At 47.0% G+C, this 19,289-nt stretch overlaps 1 protein-coding gene across 3 annotated transcripts in view; it reads left to right on the top strand.

The window, feature by feature from the left end:
- The window catches only part of LOC147904637 (Putative methyltransferase family protein), a 65,848-nt gene extending 46,895 nt beyond the window's left edge, over positions 1-18,953 (top strand). For all 3 annotated transcript variants that reach the window (XM_087394992.1, XM_087394988.1, XM_087394998.1), the window contains exons 4-9: positions 33-106; positions 2,985-3,042; positions 7,871-7,972; positions 13,907-14,018; positions 18,051-18,246; positions 18,377-18,953. In XM_087394992.1, coding sequence (XP_087251118.1) covers positions 33-106; positions 2,985-3,042; positions 7,871-7,972; positions 13,907-14,018; positions 18,051-18,189 — 485 coding nt within the window. In that variant the 3' untranslated portion in view covers positions 18,190-18,246; positions 18,377-18,953. The remainder of the gene's footprint in view (positions 1-32; positions 107-2,984; positions 3,043-7,870; positions 7,973-13,906; positions 14,019-18,050; positions 18,247-18,376) is intronic.
- Positions 18,954-19,289: the final 336 nt, after the last annotated feature.

The raw sequence follows: 19,289 nt of genomic DNA, 5'->3' as shown, positions 1-19,289 counted from the left end.
AGTAAGGTGATGATATTTTTCTATTCCTGCAGGTTTGACAGGACTACTGTGTGGGAAATTTTGTCAGAAAGTCGTCATGACTGATCATAATGACAGGGTTCTTAAGGTACAGGAATGACTTCAGAATCAAAAATAGAATTGATTCGGTTCTGTTAAGTGCATTCAAGGTCCTGGAGAGGGGGGATGCACCCCATCCTAAAACCAAACTTAAAGGGTTGAAAGTTTTCTATGCTCAATGCCGAATATAAATCATGTAGCACATTGCTATCTTTTCAAAGACACAAGATTTTGTAAAAGGCCTGTCTTGTTGCATATAGATCTGACTTTCATTTATACATTGAAGGTGAAGCATTAGCTCCTCTCAAGCACATGTTTTTTACAGGCATCATCCTTTTCCGTGTCTTATAGTGTTGAAGGGAACCTGACTAGTATGAGTTTATGGGCCTCATGAATGTCAAGGCTTGTGTCCAGAAAAGACTTTTTGCTGCTGAGATTCATGTACCTTCTTGCTATGGACGATTAATATACAACAATATAAAGGACAGTTATAGCACTGATAATGAGATATTTCATTGAGTGGAAACCACATATTTTTATTGAATAATATTCATCGCCGTGATAGCAGTATCACAGCAGTAAAAATCGGACATATCTTAAAATGTCTCCAAGCTGGAACACATGGACAGCAAGAAAATTCAATTGGTCCGAAGTGAATGATTGAGTAGGAAGATCAAATTATAAGACAATTTACATTCAAAATGCACTGATGGACTTTGTGAGCATATATGTGGGAGGGCATAGAGCTCAATTATGAACTGAAAATTACTGACCAATTGAAATGTAGATGAAATAAAATATTGACCTCTTAAATGTATTTAAAAATAAATTTGGAAACCCATGGTAGAGGATCCTTTCCAAAGGCCTACTACTTGTTTCCCTTGTTTGCATGCTTTGGTGCTTAGTAATTTCTTAATGAATTGCCCCTCTGCAATTTTGAGAGATATGTCGTGCACATAGGTTTTTTAAAGAAATCGTTACTCAAGTGAAGTATGGGACAAGTTATGTGACTATATCTGGATCCTCCATTCCCCTTACGGCTTTGTTTGAATCTCTCATTGAGGCTTTGTAATTGTTTTATGCCTCTAAATAACAATTCATAGCTTGGTTTCATATGCTTTTAATCATTGCTGTGTTGGGAATATAGGGTCACTGCCCCACCTGTGAGCCCCTAAGTGAGGAGAGCTCAAGGGCTTGACTCCTACATAGGAATGTGGGTAGATGGATGTCAGCCCACTGGGCCACCCAGGTCAGCGTGGAGGGTTGACTGTCTGCCCACAATTAGAGCAGATTGTGGGCTGGAACAGTCCCAGCCATGTGGCCATCCATGAGGCCTTGGGGCTGGTGCCGGACCTGCAGTAGAGGAGCAGCATACAATGAGAGGCTAGGGCCATTTATAGGCCTGGCCCTAGGTTGGCAGGACAGCTGACCAAGTTGGGTGTCGGCAACAGGTGATGCACAGCAGACGAAATCGGGCCACCAGCAGCAGACTCAGTTGGGGCAGGAGACTGTCCAGGTTGGCAGCAGGGGCAGACGAAGTTGGGTGACAGACTGGTTGGCCAGTTCTGGGCCTACATAAAGGCCTCCCTTGGAGCATCAGTCATTCACAGGGTTGCAGAACTAAGCACTTCTCTGGACACTCCAGCCTGCAGACCAGCAATTTGTATTGTGGAGGGCAGGAATGCAGCAGTGCACCTGGGGATCTACATCAACAGTACTACATACGTGGAGTGCCCTTGTAGGATAAGTCCAGATGTCTGCAGTTGAAGGCCTACCGCAGTAGGAAAGCATTGGGGGTGCAGCAAAGGGAGCTTTGCCTGTGATACACATCGGAGCATATCTTTGCAGGATTGCTCAGCCTTGAGCACTGAAGCGTATCACAGAGGCACGTAGCAGAAGAGGAGTTTCCTTCAGAGGGTGCAGCAAAATAGAGCCCATTTTTGGTACCTTACCTCAGAAATTGTTTTTATGTAATCTCTTTTTGTTCAATTTGAGGCTCTCAGTATGCACTGTTGTTAACTCTTATAGTTGAATGGTTATGGTCGCTAGATGTAATCTTTTGGCCTTTAAGGCTCATAGCAATTGCTGAGTTTTTATAAATGTAAGATCTTCTGTTCCATTTTTGCTCAGTATAAGTTGTTAATTTTTATATAACCTGTTATTGGATGTAGATGTACATTGTAATCTCTTTTGCTCAATTTTCACTCGATGAATTGTAGTTGATTATCTTGATGGCACCACTGGGCCTCCAGTCACCGCAGATTTATGTTTTGACTATACATCCGAGTTCTCTTTCAGATCTGAGTCTCCCTCTCTATGTCGATATAAGGACATGTATTTGAGTTGCTTTCCATTAAGTATCTTTTGACCTCAGGGTGAATCTTCTGATGCATAGGAGTATTGGCCCCCAAGCAAGCAACCTCCCTCTACTTTTCTAACAGGCTGAACCTGCATTGCTTTTGCCTCCCACTCTCTTACGACTCGTCATTTAAGGTATGTCCCTACTGCATCAGTTTCTCATAGAGTTCCTGCCACAAGCTTTATGGCTCCCCTTTTATCAAAACCGATACTTTAGAGTAGTTGCCACCCCCACACCCCAACTCAATTATCCCTGGCCCCTAGGGCATTCCCTCATTGTTGCCTTGAAGGTGCTCTACTTAGTCTTCTTAGTCTCCACCCTACAACCCTTCACCGCATGTGGGAAAACATCATCGCCTCTTATGTGGAAAATTTTCAAAAAGCTCAGAATAGTCTTAAAAATGAATGGTGCAAAGATATCAAGGGATGATGAAACTAAGGAAAATGCTGGTAGTCTTGAAGACGTTCACAATCTTGATAGTCCATTCTAGAAGTTGAAAACTCAAACTTGGTATTTTATTTAGTATATTCTTCTTGAAATTTTCTAACTGCACTTGTTGTATGTGCAGGTCTTGAAAAGAAACATTGAACTCCAAAGGTCATCTTGTAACAGCCATCACGATGGAAGTAAGGTCTCACATCAAGCAATATTTCCGTAGAGTTTTAGGAAATAAAACGTCTCTTAGAAGGGATGCATCGACTAGTCATCTCAAATCAACCAGTGAAAGAGAAAGCACAATTTTTCAAGGAATTGTGTTGAGGAACGTACCTATTTTTATGTTTAATAATATAATTGTTTTGGCAACTAACTAAGTTCAAAAAGTAAAGGCTGCTTGCAAGTGCATAAGGCAGACATTTGTATATTATTGGAATGGAGGTCAAGATATAAAAAAACTACCTCATTTTGAAGATACGTCTAGGGCGCACTGTTTAAGCTTTACACACACACGCGCGCGCGCATGCATATATATATATAGGTATACACTCTTTTTTTGGGGTAAAAGAAATTTTGCATTAAGAAAGAATTTACATTCATAGCCATACAGAGTGGGACAGCTACTACTCATAAGTAAAAACAATAGTAAAAAACTTCCAACTGTGGGCCTGAGGAAGGTCTCCAAAGGAATGAGCATCCTGTAGAGACCGAAGCAAAGAAGCTCCAAGGTAGGGGAAGACATTCACTGTAGAGTGCTCATACAGTCGAATGGTACGAGCATGATACAATGACCAAAGAGCCCAATATCGACACCAAGAGAAGAAATGATCATACTCTAGGATAGAAGCATATCTTCCAAACAACCAAAACTGCTTCCCAGAGGAAGTGGATGGAAAACGAGCTCGAAGCCTTGTGCTCAATCGGTAAAAGAAATCATGTGTACATGCGCATGCGCCCGTGTACGCGCGTGCGCACACACACATTGTGAAGTTCCAGATTTGTGAGAATGCAAATCTATGCAATTCATCTAGAAATTTGCCACTGATTGGGCCCTCCAATGGGGGAAGAGCTTCCTCGTGAGAGTATGTGTTAGTGAAAGGCGGATGAATGCAAGGTGGTCGAGAGAATGTTGCGTATGATCTCACAATGAAGGAGGTAACCCCTTCATTAATGTCCCTTGAGATCACTCAAGTTTCATCTTCCTAGTTAGATCTACCTCTAGCCTATGACCCATGCACCTGCCATTCAATGCACTCTAATGGCCCACCAGAGCTCATCATTGGGAGAACTTTCAAATTCCTGCTGACTTGCAGAAATTTTTTTGGCAGAGACTCTGGAAATCCCACCGGAATAGAAAAATCACTCTCTTCTTTTGGCTTTCTATTCATGGTGGGACAGCAGTAAACCATTGGAGATCCAGGTTCGGAGCTGACCCTTCTTGTTCTCGCTGCCTTTCTGCTTTGGAGACAATACAGCACTGCCTTTGAGATTGCAGACAGGCGAGAATCATATGGAAGGGGATTGTAAGACTTTTCAGCACTTTTGTTCGCCTACCTTTCTAACGTTGACGGAGCTGATACCTCAAGCCACCGTAACTACTCCAGCCACATCATCATCAGCGGCGGTGATAATGCCAACGGATGTTGTATTAGTGAGAGCATGGCAAATCCGGGATGCGAAAGCCTTGGCTATCATTTTGGGAACGACAGTGGATATGGTGTTGCTTCATATTCAATTGACGGACACTTCTTTCAAGGCCTAGATGACATTGAGGGATATGTATGAGCTCGACAATGAGGCGAGAATCTTGGACCTTGAGACAGAGTTGTACGGCATGAGGATGGATGAAGGGGAATCGGTACAGGAACACATCACCAAGTTGAAGCTGGTGCGGGATCAGCTAGCGTTAGTTGGTCAAAGGACGAGCACGACTAGGATAGCAAGGCTGTTGCTGGGAATGCTCCCCTAGAGCTATACTAGTTTTGTGACTACAATGATTGTAGGGCGTAGGGTGGTGCCAATGAGCTGGTTCCAGTATTGCTGTAGCAAGCTTGGGAAAAGAAGTACAACAGTACGAATAGGGATACAAGGCCCTAATAGCACAAGACGGGAGCAAAGGCAAGAGCAAGCTTGGCAAAGGCTAGCCCAAATCTAATGACGGAGAGGACTCTTTAGATGAAGGCAACTAGAAAAAGAGAGAGAAAGAGAGGAAGTGCTTCTACTGCGAGGAGCCAAGACATTTTGTGAAAGATTGCAAAAAGAAGAAGGCTGATATTTTGATGTGATGTGCCTATTCCTGCTTTCTTTGTTCCTACGGCTCACGTTCCTGCTGATCCCATTCCTGTTGATCCCGTTCCTGTTGTTCCCGGTTTTGCCATTCTGTCCATGATGTTTCGGTTCTTGATGAGCAGATGCTTATTTTTGCATGACTGCAGTGTTTTTGCTCTGAGAAGTCGGTGCAAACGAGGACGTTTGCTGTGTTTCAAGAGGGTGGTCTGTCACGCGGACGTGAATTTCTAGTTTTTAGGAATTTACAGTGGACTGAGCTTTTTAAAGGACACTTTAGTGCAATTAATTCCATGGGCCAAGACAAGGGACTGAAGGTTAGAGAGGCGTAAAAATCCCTTTTGCTAAACATAGCCACGTTTTCTTGACCACAGAAAAACAGGGAGCGGCAAGTCACAGGCTAGGAAAGTGCTCCAGGGCTGTTCTATCACATCGCCTTGCTGATTTTTTACTACCAGGGCAGTTTGTGGGCTGTTAGTGGGCTGCCAAGGCTGAATTTCGTTTTTGTGCCAGGATCCTCTAGATTAGTTCGTTTTTGCTGCATGCCTACTGTTCATGCCTTCCCAGAGGCCCAAATCTGACTCACACTTCTTCTAGGAGCTTTCCAGGCCAGGTGCCTATCAAACCGCACTTTTCTAGGCAGTTTGGAGCTTCGAGGCAACTCAATTTACTTCTTGGCGATTCTCTTCAGCAAGTTTTCCAAGGTTGCTTTTGCTGATTTTCACCTACTGGGGTGCCAGAGATCTTGCCAAGGAATTTCGTTTTTCCATGTTTTCTGATTTCCCAGGGTTTCTCGAGCTTTCCGATCGGTTAATTGCTTTCCGAGAGCTTTCCTACTGCCTCAGAACCTTCAAATCCTTTTGCTTTGTGCAGCTAGCCTTTTTGTTTGCCAGAAACAGCCAGGTGTGGTTGTTTTGCTGGCCTCTGTCTTGCTAGGACTACCTTGACGGGTATTCAGAGCTACCAATGCAGATTGGGCTGATTTGTCTCCAACTAGGGCTCCCCTAGTGGGTCTCAGAGCTGCCAAGTTAGAACCCTCAGCCAGATTCGGAAGAAGGGCCACTGTGGCATGTTGCACTGGACTGGGATGCCTTTTCTGTGATTGCATAGCAGGACGGAAGTGCCTATGAACGGATTATTCAGTTGGTTGTCTGTGGGCTGATGCACTACGGTGCTTTCTTGTATTTGAATGCCTTCTGAATAAAAGATAAAGAAATACCGAAAGGGGCAATTATTTTGTTTGGCTGTTATTATTTTCTGGTTGGCTGTAACAATTCTCTAAGTGGCTGAAATTATGGTATTTGCTGGTTATTAATTGCTCACCGCCCGTTGGGGTTCCCAAAGGCCGGTTACAACAACCATTGGAAATACCATGATGTAGATTGGAGAGAATCCTTATGGATGTAATTGTTGAATCATAAGGGAGACATGATTCCATTCTTGTGGTGGATAATTGCCTAACAAAGGTGGCTAAATTCACTCCAACATAGGAAACAATCAGTGCTTCAAAAGTTGCCTAGTAGTTTATAAATAGGATGTGTTGTGTGCATGGGCTACCAAATTGTGAATCCATGTGGTGCTAGACAAAGACATGTGGTTTATCAATCATGTTTAGTTTATAGTGTTTGATGCAAGAAGGATTGACTTTGGATCAAGTAGTGATGATCATCTTGGATGGTCAGACACTTAGTGAAACACCTGAGGATATGCGAAGAGCATATGTACCATTGTGGCAAAACACATGGAACAAAGTCGTTCCGTTTTCTAGACTTTGTCTGTACTGATAGAAAATAGGCTTCCACAAGGATGAGCCCATTTGGATTACCCTATGGTTACAGACCAGCTAATCGAACTGCAGTTGGAATGCGTCAAAAATTTCCTAGTGCTGTAGATTGTATATTTCTGATTCCTGAATTTGAAAGCAAAGTTCAAACATCTACCAAGTGTGTACGCCTAGCACCTATAAAATATGTGACATTGTAAATAATTATGCCTGCAATACACTGCACAGTGGATAAGTTTTATGGGAGATGGGGATCTCACAACACACCAAGTGATGTACAGAATCACCATCTTGAGGGTATTTGCTGTATCTTAGGGATTGTCTCTAGAAGGTGCTTCTCTTGCCCATCTTATTTTACAGTTTGTTATAGTTCAGCACATCTCTTCATATCTATGTTTGGCTTCCTTTTTTATCAATAATTTGCCAGAATAAAAAACGTCAGTGCTTTTTTGGTGTGGAATGGCAATTGGTGCTGCCCTGTGACTTTTAAGGGTTGTAAATGCCAAGATCATATTAAGGTATGCTGGAGATTGGAGTGTAGTGTTACTATCCACAGTCCAATGCCAGAATATACAGTTCCAGTGTCAAATTTTGGGTGCAGCAAGAAAAGGAAATACAAAGTAAGCCCAGGGCAACACCTCAAATTGTTGAATAAGCTAACATTTTTTAACACATCTGGGTAGATCTTTCACATTCTAGAGCAGAATCATTTGTCTAAATGAGTGGGCCAATGAAGGTCAGAAACTTATGGGAAGAGCTCTTGTTGTTATAACAATGTACATGCTACATCAAACCTTTTCACTGTATTGGTTCATCTTTATTGGCTTTGCTGATGCATCAACTGTAACTTATTTTGTGTAGTTCAATCCACAGCATATATGGTTGGGGCACATGCAGGCCAAAGAGCACTAGATTCCTCTCTCTGATGGCTTGATTATGTTCCTATGCAGGTATTACTTGCGAAAAGCTTGAATGGGGGAATGGTGAACAACTTGGCCACATCCTAGAGGAACATCCTGATGGATTCGACATCATCCTTGGAGCTGACATTTGTATCCAATTAGAAAGTGCACAGGCACAATATTTTTCAAGATCTCACAGCTTGGATAGCAAAGACGAATTGCAGTTTAATATTTTTCTTCCCTGAGTTTTTTTTTTTTTTTCCACAAGATACAGTGCTGATTATATTACTTCGAAAAAACAAGATACATGGGGTCAGTTTTGCAGCTGACGGGGCTGCGTTCACAAATCGGACGCAGCCCTAAATGGAAACAAAAAGCTCTCTCTCACGGAGGGATCAGGCGGGTGTGAATAAACAGCCAGAGAGGTGGTGAATAGCGCCACTGAAGGCCCTGAGAAGTATGCTCGAAGAAGAGGCCCTGCGTATCCCAATCTCGGAGGAAACGTCTCCGCTTCTCCCGGCCAGCCCGGGAATCTCCCTGTATCTGGTCCCACTGGCCTCTGAGTGTGTGTATAATCTCGCTCCAGATGTCAGCCATGACCTGGGCAGTCGAAAGAGAGGTACCACCGAGGATCTGCGCGCAGCGCGAGGTCCAAATGTGCCATCCAACGATGCTGCTAATAATCTCCCAGACTGGCTGCCTCTCCTGAGATCCTGTGTCCGCCTCTGCCAAGTGCGGCGGGATGCCCTCAAGCGGCCCCCAAGTCCCCTGTGTGATAAGAAACATGGGGTCCTGCGGGCCTGCCTCGAACAACTGATGATAGCCAGGTGTGGTGCTGCACCAGCAGAACGCGCCCCAGGTGATCAAACCTAACTCCGGTGCTGCGCGAGTAAGGATCCCGAAGGTCCACCTCCACACTTCCTAGGCGCGAGTGCAGCTCCACAGGCAGTGTTTTGGTGACTCCTCGTCCTCATGACAAATCTGACAAAGTCCATCCTGACCAATCTGCCGCAACCAGCTCCCCACTGGAAGACCCTTGTGGGTGAGTAGCCAAAGGAAGTAGGAATTCTTATGCGGCCGCCAGCTCTCCCACAAGGCCTGCAAAAATAGCCTGGAGATACCCTGAGCATACCAACTGGGCCGCAAGGTGGGCGGGCAACTCTGCATCCTCCCGAGAACTCTCCTGCCCAATGTCGTGTTGTAAGCAAAGAAAGGGGTCGGCCCCTGGCCTGCCACAACCTCTGGCCATCTCCACTCACCTGGGTCCCAATCAAGCTCTGACAGGGCCCGCCCCTCCCAAAGCTAGAGTCGCCATAACTGCAGCTGATCGTGCTCTATACTAGGATCGATCTGCCAAACCTTCCCCACGAGGCCTACGACCCGAACCCTCTGCCACGAGAGAAGGGGGTCGATGAGCACACCCTCTCTCCTGAGTCGGCCGTCCCCCAAAACCGCAAAGAAGGATACAGAGGTGTCGTCCATCCGGCCTGCAACCACCAGTGGAATGCCACGGGGGGTGAACTGTCCAAGCCAACGGTCATCACCAGGCATGAGGATCTGAATCTCGGGTGGAACTAACCAACCGGCAGGAATCGCTCCGTCTATCTCTGTGCGTCTCGCCTGAGCTCCACGGACACCTCCGGCTGCGGCTGCTAGAGCAACGGTCTCCAAGTGTCCCTCCAAACTCGAAGGGACCGGGCTGGCCCCCGCATCCAGCCGTCCCACAGGATATGTGACATCTCCCCCAGCTGAAGGCCCAAGGTGTCTCTGACCTAATCGTTCCAGATGAGCGGCTGGCGGTCGATCTCCTCCTGACTGCTAGGAGGGGACTGGAGGAGACTGAGACGGAGTCGCCTCCAAACCGTGAGAAGGCTACGAATGAGCGGGGAGCGGGGGTGAGTAAGCTGTGCAGAGGTGAAGATCCACCGGAGGGACGGTAGCCACTCTCCACCTCGGCGCGGGACGCAAGAACTGATCCCCTGCTGAAGTAACATCTTCCACGTTTGCCCCCCCGGGGTCAAACCGCGGATAACTAACTTGCCCAGCAGGGCCTGACTCTGAAGCTCAGGATCAATGACCCCCAAGCCACCCTCAGCCTACGGAAGAATGACTGTCTACCAGGCTACCCTGGCTCTGGTATCTCTGAGACCATCCCCCCCAGACCACAGGAAATTCCGGACCATCCTCCTGAGCTGTGCCACGCTGGATCTCGAGAAGCACCAACAAGAGGCCACATACCAGGCCGTGGCCAGGAGAACCTGGTTGACTACAAGAGCACGACCTGCAAGAGAGAGCTTAGCAGTGCTCCAGAAAGCCAGCTTCCGTCGAATGGAATCTAGCACCGGGAGAAACTGCTGAGCTGGCGTGATGTCCAGGCCGACCTGAAAGCCGAGATATCTAGCTGTCTGCCCCCGCGGGATCCATCTGAAACCCAAAAACCTCCCCCACTGTGAGCATGCCCCAGGGTTTGTGAGAAAACCAACTGATTTGTTCCAGTTGATTTTCGCACCGGCTGCCGAGCAGAAGACCTCTAAGGCCAGCCTCACCCTCTCCAGCATCATCTCATCATCCTGAACATACAACGCTGTGTCATCTGCATACTCCGAGTCCAGGAGCTCCGTGTCCTCCCTGATGGGAAGGCGAACTCCCCGGATCCCGGTCGACCTCGCCCGAAGGTAGTATGTCATCGCCTCGGCGAAGAAGAGAAATAGGTAAGGAGCGAGGGGGCAACCCTGACGCACTGATCTCTCCAATCGAAATCGCTCTCCCATCCTGCCGCCGATGATGACCTGGCTGGAAGCTGTCCTGTATAACGCTGAGATACCCTGAATCCATCCTACTAAGAATCCAAGTCTCTCCAAAGTACCCTCCAGGAAGGACCAGTCCACTCGATCGTAGGCCTTCTCAAAGTCGAGAAGTAGGATGGCTAAGTGCGACCCGCTGTGCTGAGCCCACTCCGTCGTCTCTGAGAAGGTGAAGACATTATCCAGGATACTGCGATCCTGGACAAAGCCTGTCTGAGTGTCATGAATGAGGTCAGGAAGTAGTAGCCGAACTCTGGCGCTGATCATCTTGGCAAGGATTTTGTAGGCAGTGGTGAGGAGAGTGATCGGGCGCCACTGACGGATCTCCTGTCGGTCTCCTCATTTCGGGATGAGGCATATCAATCCCGAAGAGAGGCTCTCTGGCATATGTCCGCTGCTGAAAATCCTCTGGAGGGCTGCTAGGAGGGGCTGATGGATCTGATCCCAGAAAGAGGTGAAGAAAGCGCGAGAGAGCCCATCCTCGCCAGGGCATTTCTGCCCATCGATGGCCATCAAGGCCTCCTGCATCTCGACAGTGGTGAACGGTGCCATCAACGTCGTCTGCATGCTGGGCTGAACAAGGGTTGGAATGTGCCTCCACACCTCCTCGCGGGAACGTCTAGTACGGGGGGCAAGCTGCTCCTGTTGGAAAAGAGTCCTGTAGAAGTCGGTAGCCAACCCCAAGACCTCTTCCGGATCAGTAACGATGTGCCCCTCCGCTGTCCTAAGACTCCGGAGCTGGTCACCTGCTGCTCTCTGGCCATGCGTCCTGAAGAACTCTTTGCTCATCCGGTCGCCCTTCCGAGCCCAGTAGGAGAGGGAGGCGTGATAAGAAAACTCTGAGCGGCGCTGGAGAGTCTCCTCAAGAAGGGCTCTGGCTCGAAGGGCCTGGATCCGAAGCTCCTCCGAACTCGGAGCTTCCTGCTGGAGTCGCTGAATGGAGGCGAGGTCCCTACGAAGAGCTCTCTCTCTGTCCCACCACTCCTGGCGAACCTGAAGGGCTGCGAGCTGGCAAATCTGGCTGGACTCCTGCAGAGCTTGCGCCACCGACTCTACCAGATCCACGCACTCGTCCCAATCTCTGTCCCAAAGGCTACCGATACTACTGCGCACCTCCTCCCTAGAGAAGATGGAATCAGGAATCCTGCACGAACGGGGAGGAAGGGACTGAGCTGCCGAGTCTAGTGATAAGAGCACTGGCGCGTGGTCGGAGAGTGTCGTCCCTGGCACTACACCCACCTGACCACCTCTGCTGATGGCCCAATCACTGACATAAAATCTGTCCAGTCTCTCCAGGAGTCTGCCTCCTTCCCTGCGGAAGCCCCATGAGAAGTCCAAGCTCCCGTGCCATCGGCGGAAGGACGGGTCTCTCCAGCTGTCCCTACCTCCTATCGCGAAGATAAAGGAGTCCCAAGCGGACTGCTTTGCCTGAGCTATACCTGTAAACTCTGGTCCTCTTCCCTACTGGTCCTCCAAAGTCTCCAGATTGTTGAAGTCACCTCCAACAATCCACGAATCCATGTCTGGGAGAATCTCTGTGAGTGTCCTCCAGAAGGTGGCTCTGCATCGGAGGTCTGTGGGTGCATAGATGTTGAGGATTCCTATTTTGGAGCCCTCCAACTCTAGGCCAACCCAAAGTGCACGCCCTGGGATCAACGTACCATGGCCAAAAACTCCTTGGGCAAACGACTCGCAAACGGAGGTGCAGACACCGCCACTCCTCCCCTGTGCACCGATCGAGGGCTCCCAATAAGTGTGAGAGCGTCCAGGGAGGATCTTCCCGCAGCTACGGGAATGAGCCACTGAAAGCTTATGCTCCTGGAGCAGGAGTATATCCAAGCGACCAATCACTGCTGGCTGAAGTTCCTGTCTCAAGATGAGCTTCCTAGGACCACGGGTGCCAGAAGAATGAAACCCGTTCACGTTCCAGGAGACAAGGTGTAAGCTCATGATGAGGACTGGTAGGCTGCGAACAACTGTCTGCTCGCGGCTGAGGTCGATCAAGAGGCTGAAATTTCGGAATGAAGGCGCTGACGCTTTTGTGAGGGTTTGGAGGGGGAGGCGGGGTCATCCTGCCCGTTCTTCAAAACTTTTAGCAAAGGCGTGAGGCCTTTGGTGCCATGGACAAACGCTTTCTCGAGCCAACTCGAGATCTCTGAGGTAGTCATCCCGTAGAAGGCGCGAAGTTTCTGAGGAGTCCAGGCTCTGACATCCTGGGGGAGGGTCCACGACAGAGGGGGCCTGAGGATCACAATCAATCTGAAACGCTTGGCGGCGCAACACCACCGCAGGTGCACGTCACCCTCGGACCACTGAGTCTCGAGAAGCTGTCCACCCGACGGGCCTATCCAGGAGCAAATCTGAGCGTGCGTCTGCTCTCTGAGAGCCTCCCAGACCGAGTCGTCTGTCCAAATCTCGGTGCCGTCGCTGAGAAAGGTGAAAGCAAAGCTGGGGCCATCCCTCGGGGCCAAGGTTGCGATCTTCCCATCCGCCCCTTTACGGAGCAGGAAGATACTGATGTCGAGGCAAGCTGGGAAGGTCCCGAGGTCGGCCACATCCAAGTAATCCCAGGGACCGGACCTGTAGAAGTCGCAAGGAAGCTCTCTCTCCTGGAGCTGAGGCCCGCCAGAGTCTGCAACTGAGGGGGTCGGGCTAGCAGACAAGGAAGACTACTCCAGGGGTGGTGCAGTCTCGGGGTGCCCTGCCTGGGGTGGGGAAGGGGAAGGAGGTTGAGGGGTAGGCAACTCAGACTCCACGGAAGCGACTAGCGGGGGGGGCGGAGGAGGGGGAGTGGGGGCTGCCCGCGGTTGAGGAACCACCGGTGCAGCTGACACTGCGGAAGAGCTGAGAGGGGCGGGGGAGGAGGGATGAGGCTGGGGCTGGGACTGGGGCTGAAGAGGAAGAGGAGGGGGCTGAAGAGGAAGAGGCGGGGGCTGATGCTGTGGGCCGGGAAAAGGGGGCTGCGGCTGGGGTAGGGGCTGGGGCTGAGTGGAAGGGAGCTGGGGATCGGAAGAGAGGGGGACCTGAGGCTACGGAGGGCGGGCTACAGACGAAGAAGAAGCTCTCCCAGGACCCTGGGGCGGCTGCCTGTCAGGTCTCTGAGGCGCTGCTGCAGGTTGGGTAACCTCTGCCTCCTTGCCTCTGTCAGAAGTCTTCTTATTCTTCCCTGAGTTTTTAGAGGTACTAACTGAAACTAATTCAACAGCTTGATACTGACATTATGTGGTCTGCTTGTTGATCCTCTATGGTGTTTTTTTTTAAATCCTTAATCAATGATCAGGTTACCAGCAGGACAACATACATTTGTTGCTTAAGACAGTTCAATGCCTGTTGAATCACAAGCAAGGTTCACATAGCAAATTCATCCTTGCTTACGTAGCACGTACAAAGAGGTAATATGCTCAGTTGTAAGTTTAAAAGCACTGTCACTACTCAGCATACCCCTAAGGCTCTTAAAAATACTTTTGTGGGGCGTGAACCCTTCTGCAAGTCTTAACCTCACAACAAAATATTTTATTAATCTCTTACCAGGTGCTCATTGAAAATCGTAAGGTTTTAGGAAAGGAATATGGCACAGATTGTGACATAGCCTCCCACTCAAATGAAGACCATGGGGAAAGATGAACTGTGTAGAATGAATAATGTCTGATACTTAAAGTACTGCTGCATATCTTCATCGGACTGCCAAGTAGCATCGGAATGATCAAGATCACGCTAGTGAACAAGCAACTCAATGATAATTTGATGCCATGTCTCTCGCTGTCGATGGTCCAGAAGGTTGTCCTCCTGCCCATCCTCCTTTGTCGGAGATGTTGGCTTTCCTTTGCCTCCGCCCTTTCTCTGGGCTCGCCTTTCATCCTTCCCTCTTCTCTCTGCCTCTGCATCCAGCTCTCAGCCCCTCTTCCCACCCCTCGCCTGCTTACTTTAACTCTCTCTCGTCACCCCTCCCTCATTTTCTCCCTGGTTTTCACTTCACATCTCTTGAATCTTTAATCGCAGTTCGAGGATCTCACAACCTTTCTCTGCCCCCTATCAAACCACCCCTAGCTTTGGCCCCTCTCTGACCCTTCATCCTTCTTTTGTCTCCTCCTCTAGCCTTCCTCCAGCCTATGGCTACATGTTGGATATAACCCCGCCCCCCCCCTTTTTCCTTAGCCAGAGGAATCAATGGTATACATTGTCCTTCATGGTATGTATGAGCATTGCAAATGCTCTGCATCTTGCTCCTCCCATGGCTGCAACAATGTAATGTCTAGTGGAACTGCTAAAGCACTTGTACCTGTTGTAGTGTTATGTACCTAGACGCTAATCCTCGGAATAGTACCTTAATCCAACAGGGTTAGGGGGAATCCCTAGGATTAAGGAAAGGAGGCTATTGTGGGGTCTAGAGGATTTAGATAGTAGCGAAGGGCTAGTTGGCTAATTTTGGCCAGGATGCTTTCCATAAAGGGGGGTGCTCTTCTATATAAGAGTGGCCAAGGCTATTGTGAGCTCATTCACTATGCACACACCACTGGATGGTCTAGTCTGGCTCTTGAGCCTAGACTCCTGCCATCTACATGGCGGATCATGAGATTCTATGTCAAAGGTTCCTTGGGAATGGATTTTGGTGGCATGAGACATGAAAGTTATAGGCTTGGGCTTGTGAGATTTTGATCTCTAGCCCACGTGCTTGGCAGTGGCTAGGACGTGAGTAGCGTGCTATTTAGCCTGTAAGGCTATTGTGAGTTCATTCAGTGTGCACACACCATTGGATGGTCTAGACTCCTTCCATCTACATGCAGATCACGAGATGCTATGCCGAAAGTTCCTTGAGAATTTGTTTTTGTGGTATGGGGCATTTGCTAGCCTTTAAATTGAGGAGATAAGGTTGGACAGAAGGGGCTAGAGCCTAAGGCTTACTACCTTGCCCAATAAATTGTAAGCAATGCCAAGGAGGATGATAGGCCTAGGAGGAACAGATATACCACAACAGCCCCCTCTATAGGCCCTTCTTTGCTCCATCCTCCTCCTACCATCGACAACCCTCTCCCCCGCCCCCTGCGCCGCCCCCAGGTTGTCAGGCTCAAGTTTGGAGGGTGGTTGGAGACCGGAGACAGCTTGCAAGTTTGGATGAAAATGTTTTGAATGGCCATCCCTTTGATATTGACAACAATGGATACAATGTAACATTGTAACTTTATATAGTACAATAAAAGCTGGATGGCAAGTTTAAATTTGTCATGGTTCAGGAGAGAAATGATCGTATTTGAGCTTGGAGACTAGGCCTGAAGTGCATGTGGATTAGCATCAGTCAGGTACTTTTTATATCTTCGACCTGACTTTGCAATAACTTAATTCCATGTGCATGCTGCTTGGAAGAGGATTTGAAGGCTAATAGTCACTTAGGGATGCCTTGTTGAGCCTTAAGGCTTCAGAGGAAATTCAGCAGTCCTAACATGTAGGAGTTGTCTCAATGACACCACACTAGAAAAGCATGAAGATTCATAGCTCACGAAGAGCCTTGCAACATGATATGGTCTGTTGGTTAATTCGGCCAAATTACCTACTATATAACTTCAGCTATGCAACTACATGTGATAAGAGCGGTCCTTCAATTGATGCCAAGCCTGTTGGGCATCACTTGGAAATAGTAGACCTAACATGTAGGAGTTGTCTCAATGACACCACACTAGAAAAGCATGAAGATTCATAGCTCACGAAGAGCCTTGCAACATGATATGGTCTGTTGGTTAATTTGGCCAAATTACCTACTATATAACTTCAGCTATGCAACTACATGTGATAAGAGCGGTCCTTCAATTGATGCCAAGCCTCTTGGGCATCACTTGGAAATAGTAGAAGCACAGTTTTTTGGACTTGGCATCAGAAAGGGGTTGACACTTTTAAGAACCCAAATGACTCCTAGAGTCTTTGCACAATGGGAAGGTCGCAGATGTGAAGTTCAAAAGATCACTGATTTCTTAACAGCCATCTGCAGTAGATCCAAATATAAAGATGGTTAGTGACTTTGAAGAAACTTCCATTCTTTATTTATGGATTGCTTATGAAATGTGCACGTGCATGGAGAGCTTCCTAATAAAACGATGAATAAATCTCTAGGAAAATAGAATAACTTTTATGTCTCAGTGTCATGTAAAGTAGACACATTTAAAGAGGGGATTAAAGTTGGTTGTACGCATTGAATGCTTTGCATCTATATAAGGGTGCACTGTTATGTGGGCTGTGTACATGCCAAAAGGCCCCAAGAACAACACCTATGAGGGGTCCCAGGCCCTCATTGTCTAGCTGTGCAAATTTCCCCAAAGCATCTTTGTGCTATCCAAGGCATCACTTTCCAGCAGCCACCACGTCTGATTTGGCATCAGACCACCTTTTAGAGCAGCAATAGACAACATCCTGATACCTTGACACCGGACCCCAAAGAGGCTTTGAAGGACCATCTGTAAGGGATCCCACACCTGCATGGCTGCGAATGTCCCCAAAGCATCCTGTAACGAAAGGATGGCAGGATGCCAAGGGAAGGATTCAAAAGTAGAGTCTTTTACCCACGAAGGGTGAAGGTTATCTTCCAACTGTTAGCACTGTATCATGCATGTGATTGAAAATTCTCTTTCAGCATAAACGAAGTTGCAATGGGTTGCTTAGTTAGTATGTGGCAGTTCTTGGAATATGCCACTGTCGTAGAATGCTTTTCCTACTATAAAGACAGATTCAGCTCACACAGGAGATTATCTGGGGGAAGGTTTTCTGGTCTCATTCGAGCAGCACAAATCTAAATATTGCAGATCTTATGACGGTTCAAATTGTTAGCTCTTTTCTTAAACAACTTATTGAGTTTTAGCTATTCAGAGTAATTTCACGAATTGATTTTTCATCAGCCATTTCATAGTAAAATTCATTGATTGAAAACGCTCTACGAATCTGGTTGATCCTTGAGATCCTTAAAACTACATACTTGACTTCCAAGTTGGCAACGATAAGTGGTGAAAAGGGCAGAGAGTTGCCACAGCAGGAACAGGACAGGCCAAATTTGGTCCCTGTTCCAGCTCGCAGAAGGAACCTGTTTGCATAATACAACTTTTTTGTTCAACAAGTACGTTTGTTCAGAGGAACACACTGTCAAAAAGTATGTTTGTTCAGCGTCAACAAGTACGTTTGTTCAGAGGAATATTGTGTATGTCCTAAAATCAACATTTTTAATCCTATCAGATCACGTCAGTTACAAGGGCAAGTGGTTTCCTGTCAAGACTCCTAGGAATTGTGCATGTAAAACCTTGACCTAACAATTTGGTATAGGAAGCCTATCTTGCATTTGAAACTTGTGACTGTCTGTTATCTGTCCTTTTGGGTTAATAACGTGCAAACATTCTAAACTTGACTAATAAATGCATGCTTGTTTTCAATCCACGTTGCTATGGCAGTGTGGAAGCTGTAATACTAAGAGAAGCCAGAAACCATGATCTTGAAGTTTGTGAAATCGACGGAACAAGAACTCAAGTCTCTGATGGAGTTTTTGAAGGAGTCATCTATGAGGTGAAATCAATTGAAAAGTCTGCATGATGGACCACTAACAAGGTGGTCAAAATTGCTTATCGATTTTGTGGGAGAAATGTTCAGGTAAGCGCCTTTATTAGCATATATTTTGGTATACAGCTCAATGTTACAGATTATATATTGAATAAGCTTGTCCAATCAACCAAAATTCATTTAATAAGCAGCTTATGTAAGCTTGAATGTGAATTCACAGTGCGAATTCGCCACATGATGCTAGCTGCCATTTGGGATGGAAGATCGTTACCAGCTATGTGCACCTTGAATGGATCTGAAGTATTTAATTCTTGTGATCTATGTTGGCATGTTGACACTCACGCTTGGACAGGATGAATATCATCATCCAAGCTTCTTTTTCGAGGTTGGGAATGTTCATGTAGCTCAATACTTTAAGATCTCTAAAGATAAGATTGCAAACTTTCACGTCTTTTTGTCAAAATAGAAGGTGCATAAATTATGGAATTGAAGTGTTCGTACTACCAAATAGTGTGGGAAAATACATGCATTTTAGCTTTTGAAGTGTAAGGTCCATGAAAAATGAACATTTTAAAAGATTATCAAGGGGAAGTACTCAAAAAGAGCACCCCTACCTTGAGATGCATCCTTGTAGAACCAAGAAACAAGGCTCCTTCTCGAGCAACAATGATATGATGTCTGGCATAAGCTGCAACCAACTTGCAGATTCTTTTCTGGGTATTTCTTGAGTGAATGTAAGCCTAGAGGCAATGCTTTGTGTTCTCATCTCGAGGAATTTTTTTTGGAAGTTTGAAGGATCCGGCTACTATATTATATCATTCTCTTATCACATGGTATTTTCGATCAGAATTGAATTTGGAGGCAATTTTGGAATAACATCCTCAAAGTGACCCAAAAAGCAGCTATCATTGATCTGGCTTCACAATGGTGTTTCCTACGTGTATAACCTTCAATCTCACTGAACTCCAATAGTGTTACATGTGTCAAAAGCTATCAAATCATTAAGGTGTGCATAGTTCTCCCAATACATTATACTCGAAGCATCGCGAGAGCAAACTCAAAGATTGTCATGAGTCCATCTCGCTACATTAATATATAATCCCCAAGCCCCCCCCCAAACCCCACAATCCAAA

This window comes from Dipteris shenzhenensis, chromosome 2 (genome assembly GCF_047967505.1).
Source record: "Dipteris shenzhenensis isolate YYH24624 ecotype China chromosome 2, Dip_SZ_1.0, whole genome shotgun sequence".
In the NCBI taxonomy this organism is placed as follows: domain Eukaryota; kingdom Viridiplantae; phylum Streptophyta; class Polypodiopsida; order Gleicheniales; family Dipteridaceae; genus Dipteris; species Dipteris shenzhenensis.
The sequence above is the reverse complement of the archived record's forward strand: the minus strand, read 5'-3'. Positions and strand labels throughout refer to the sequence as shown.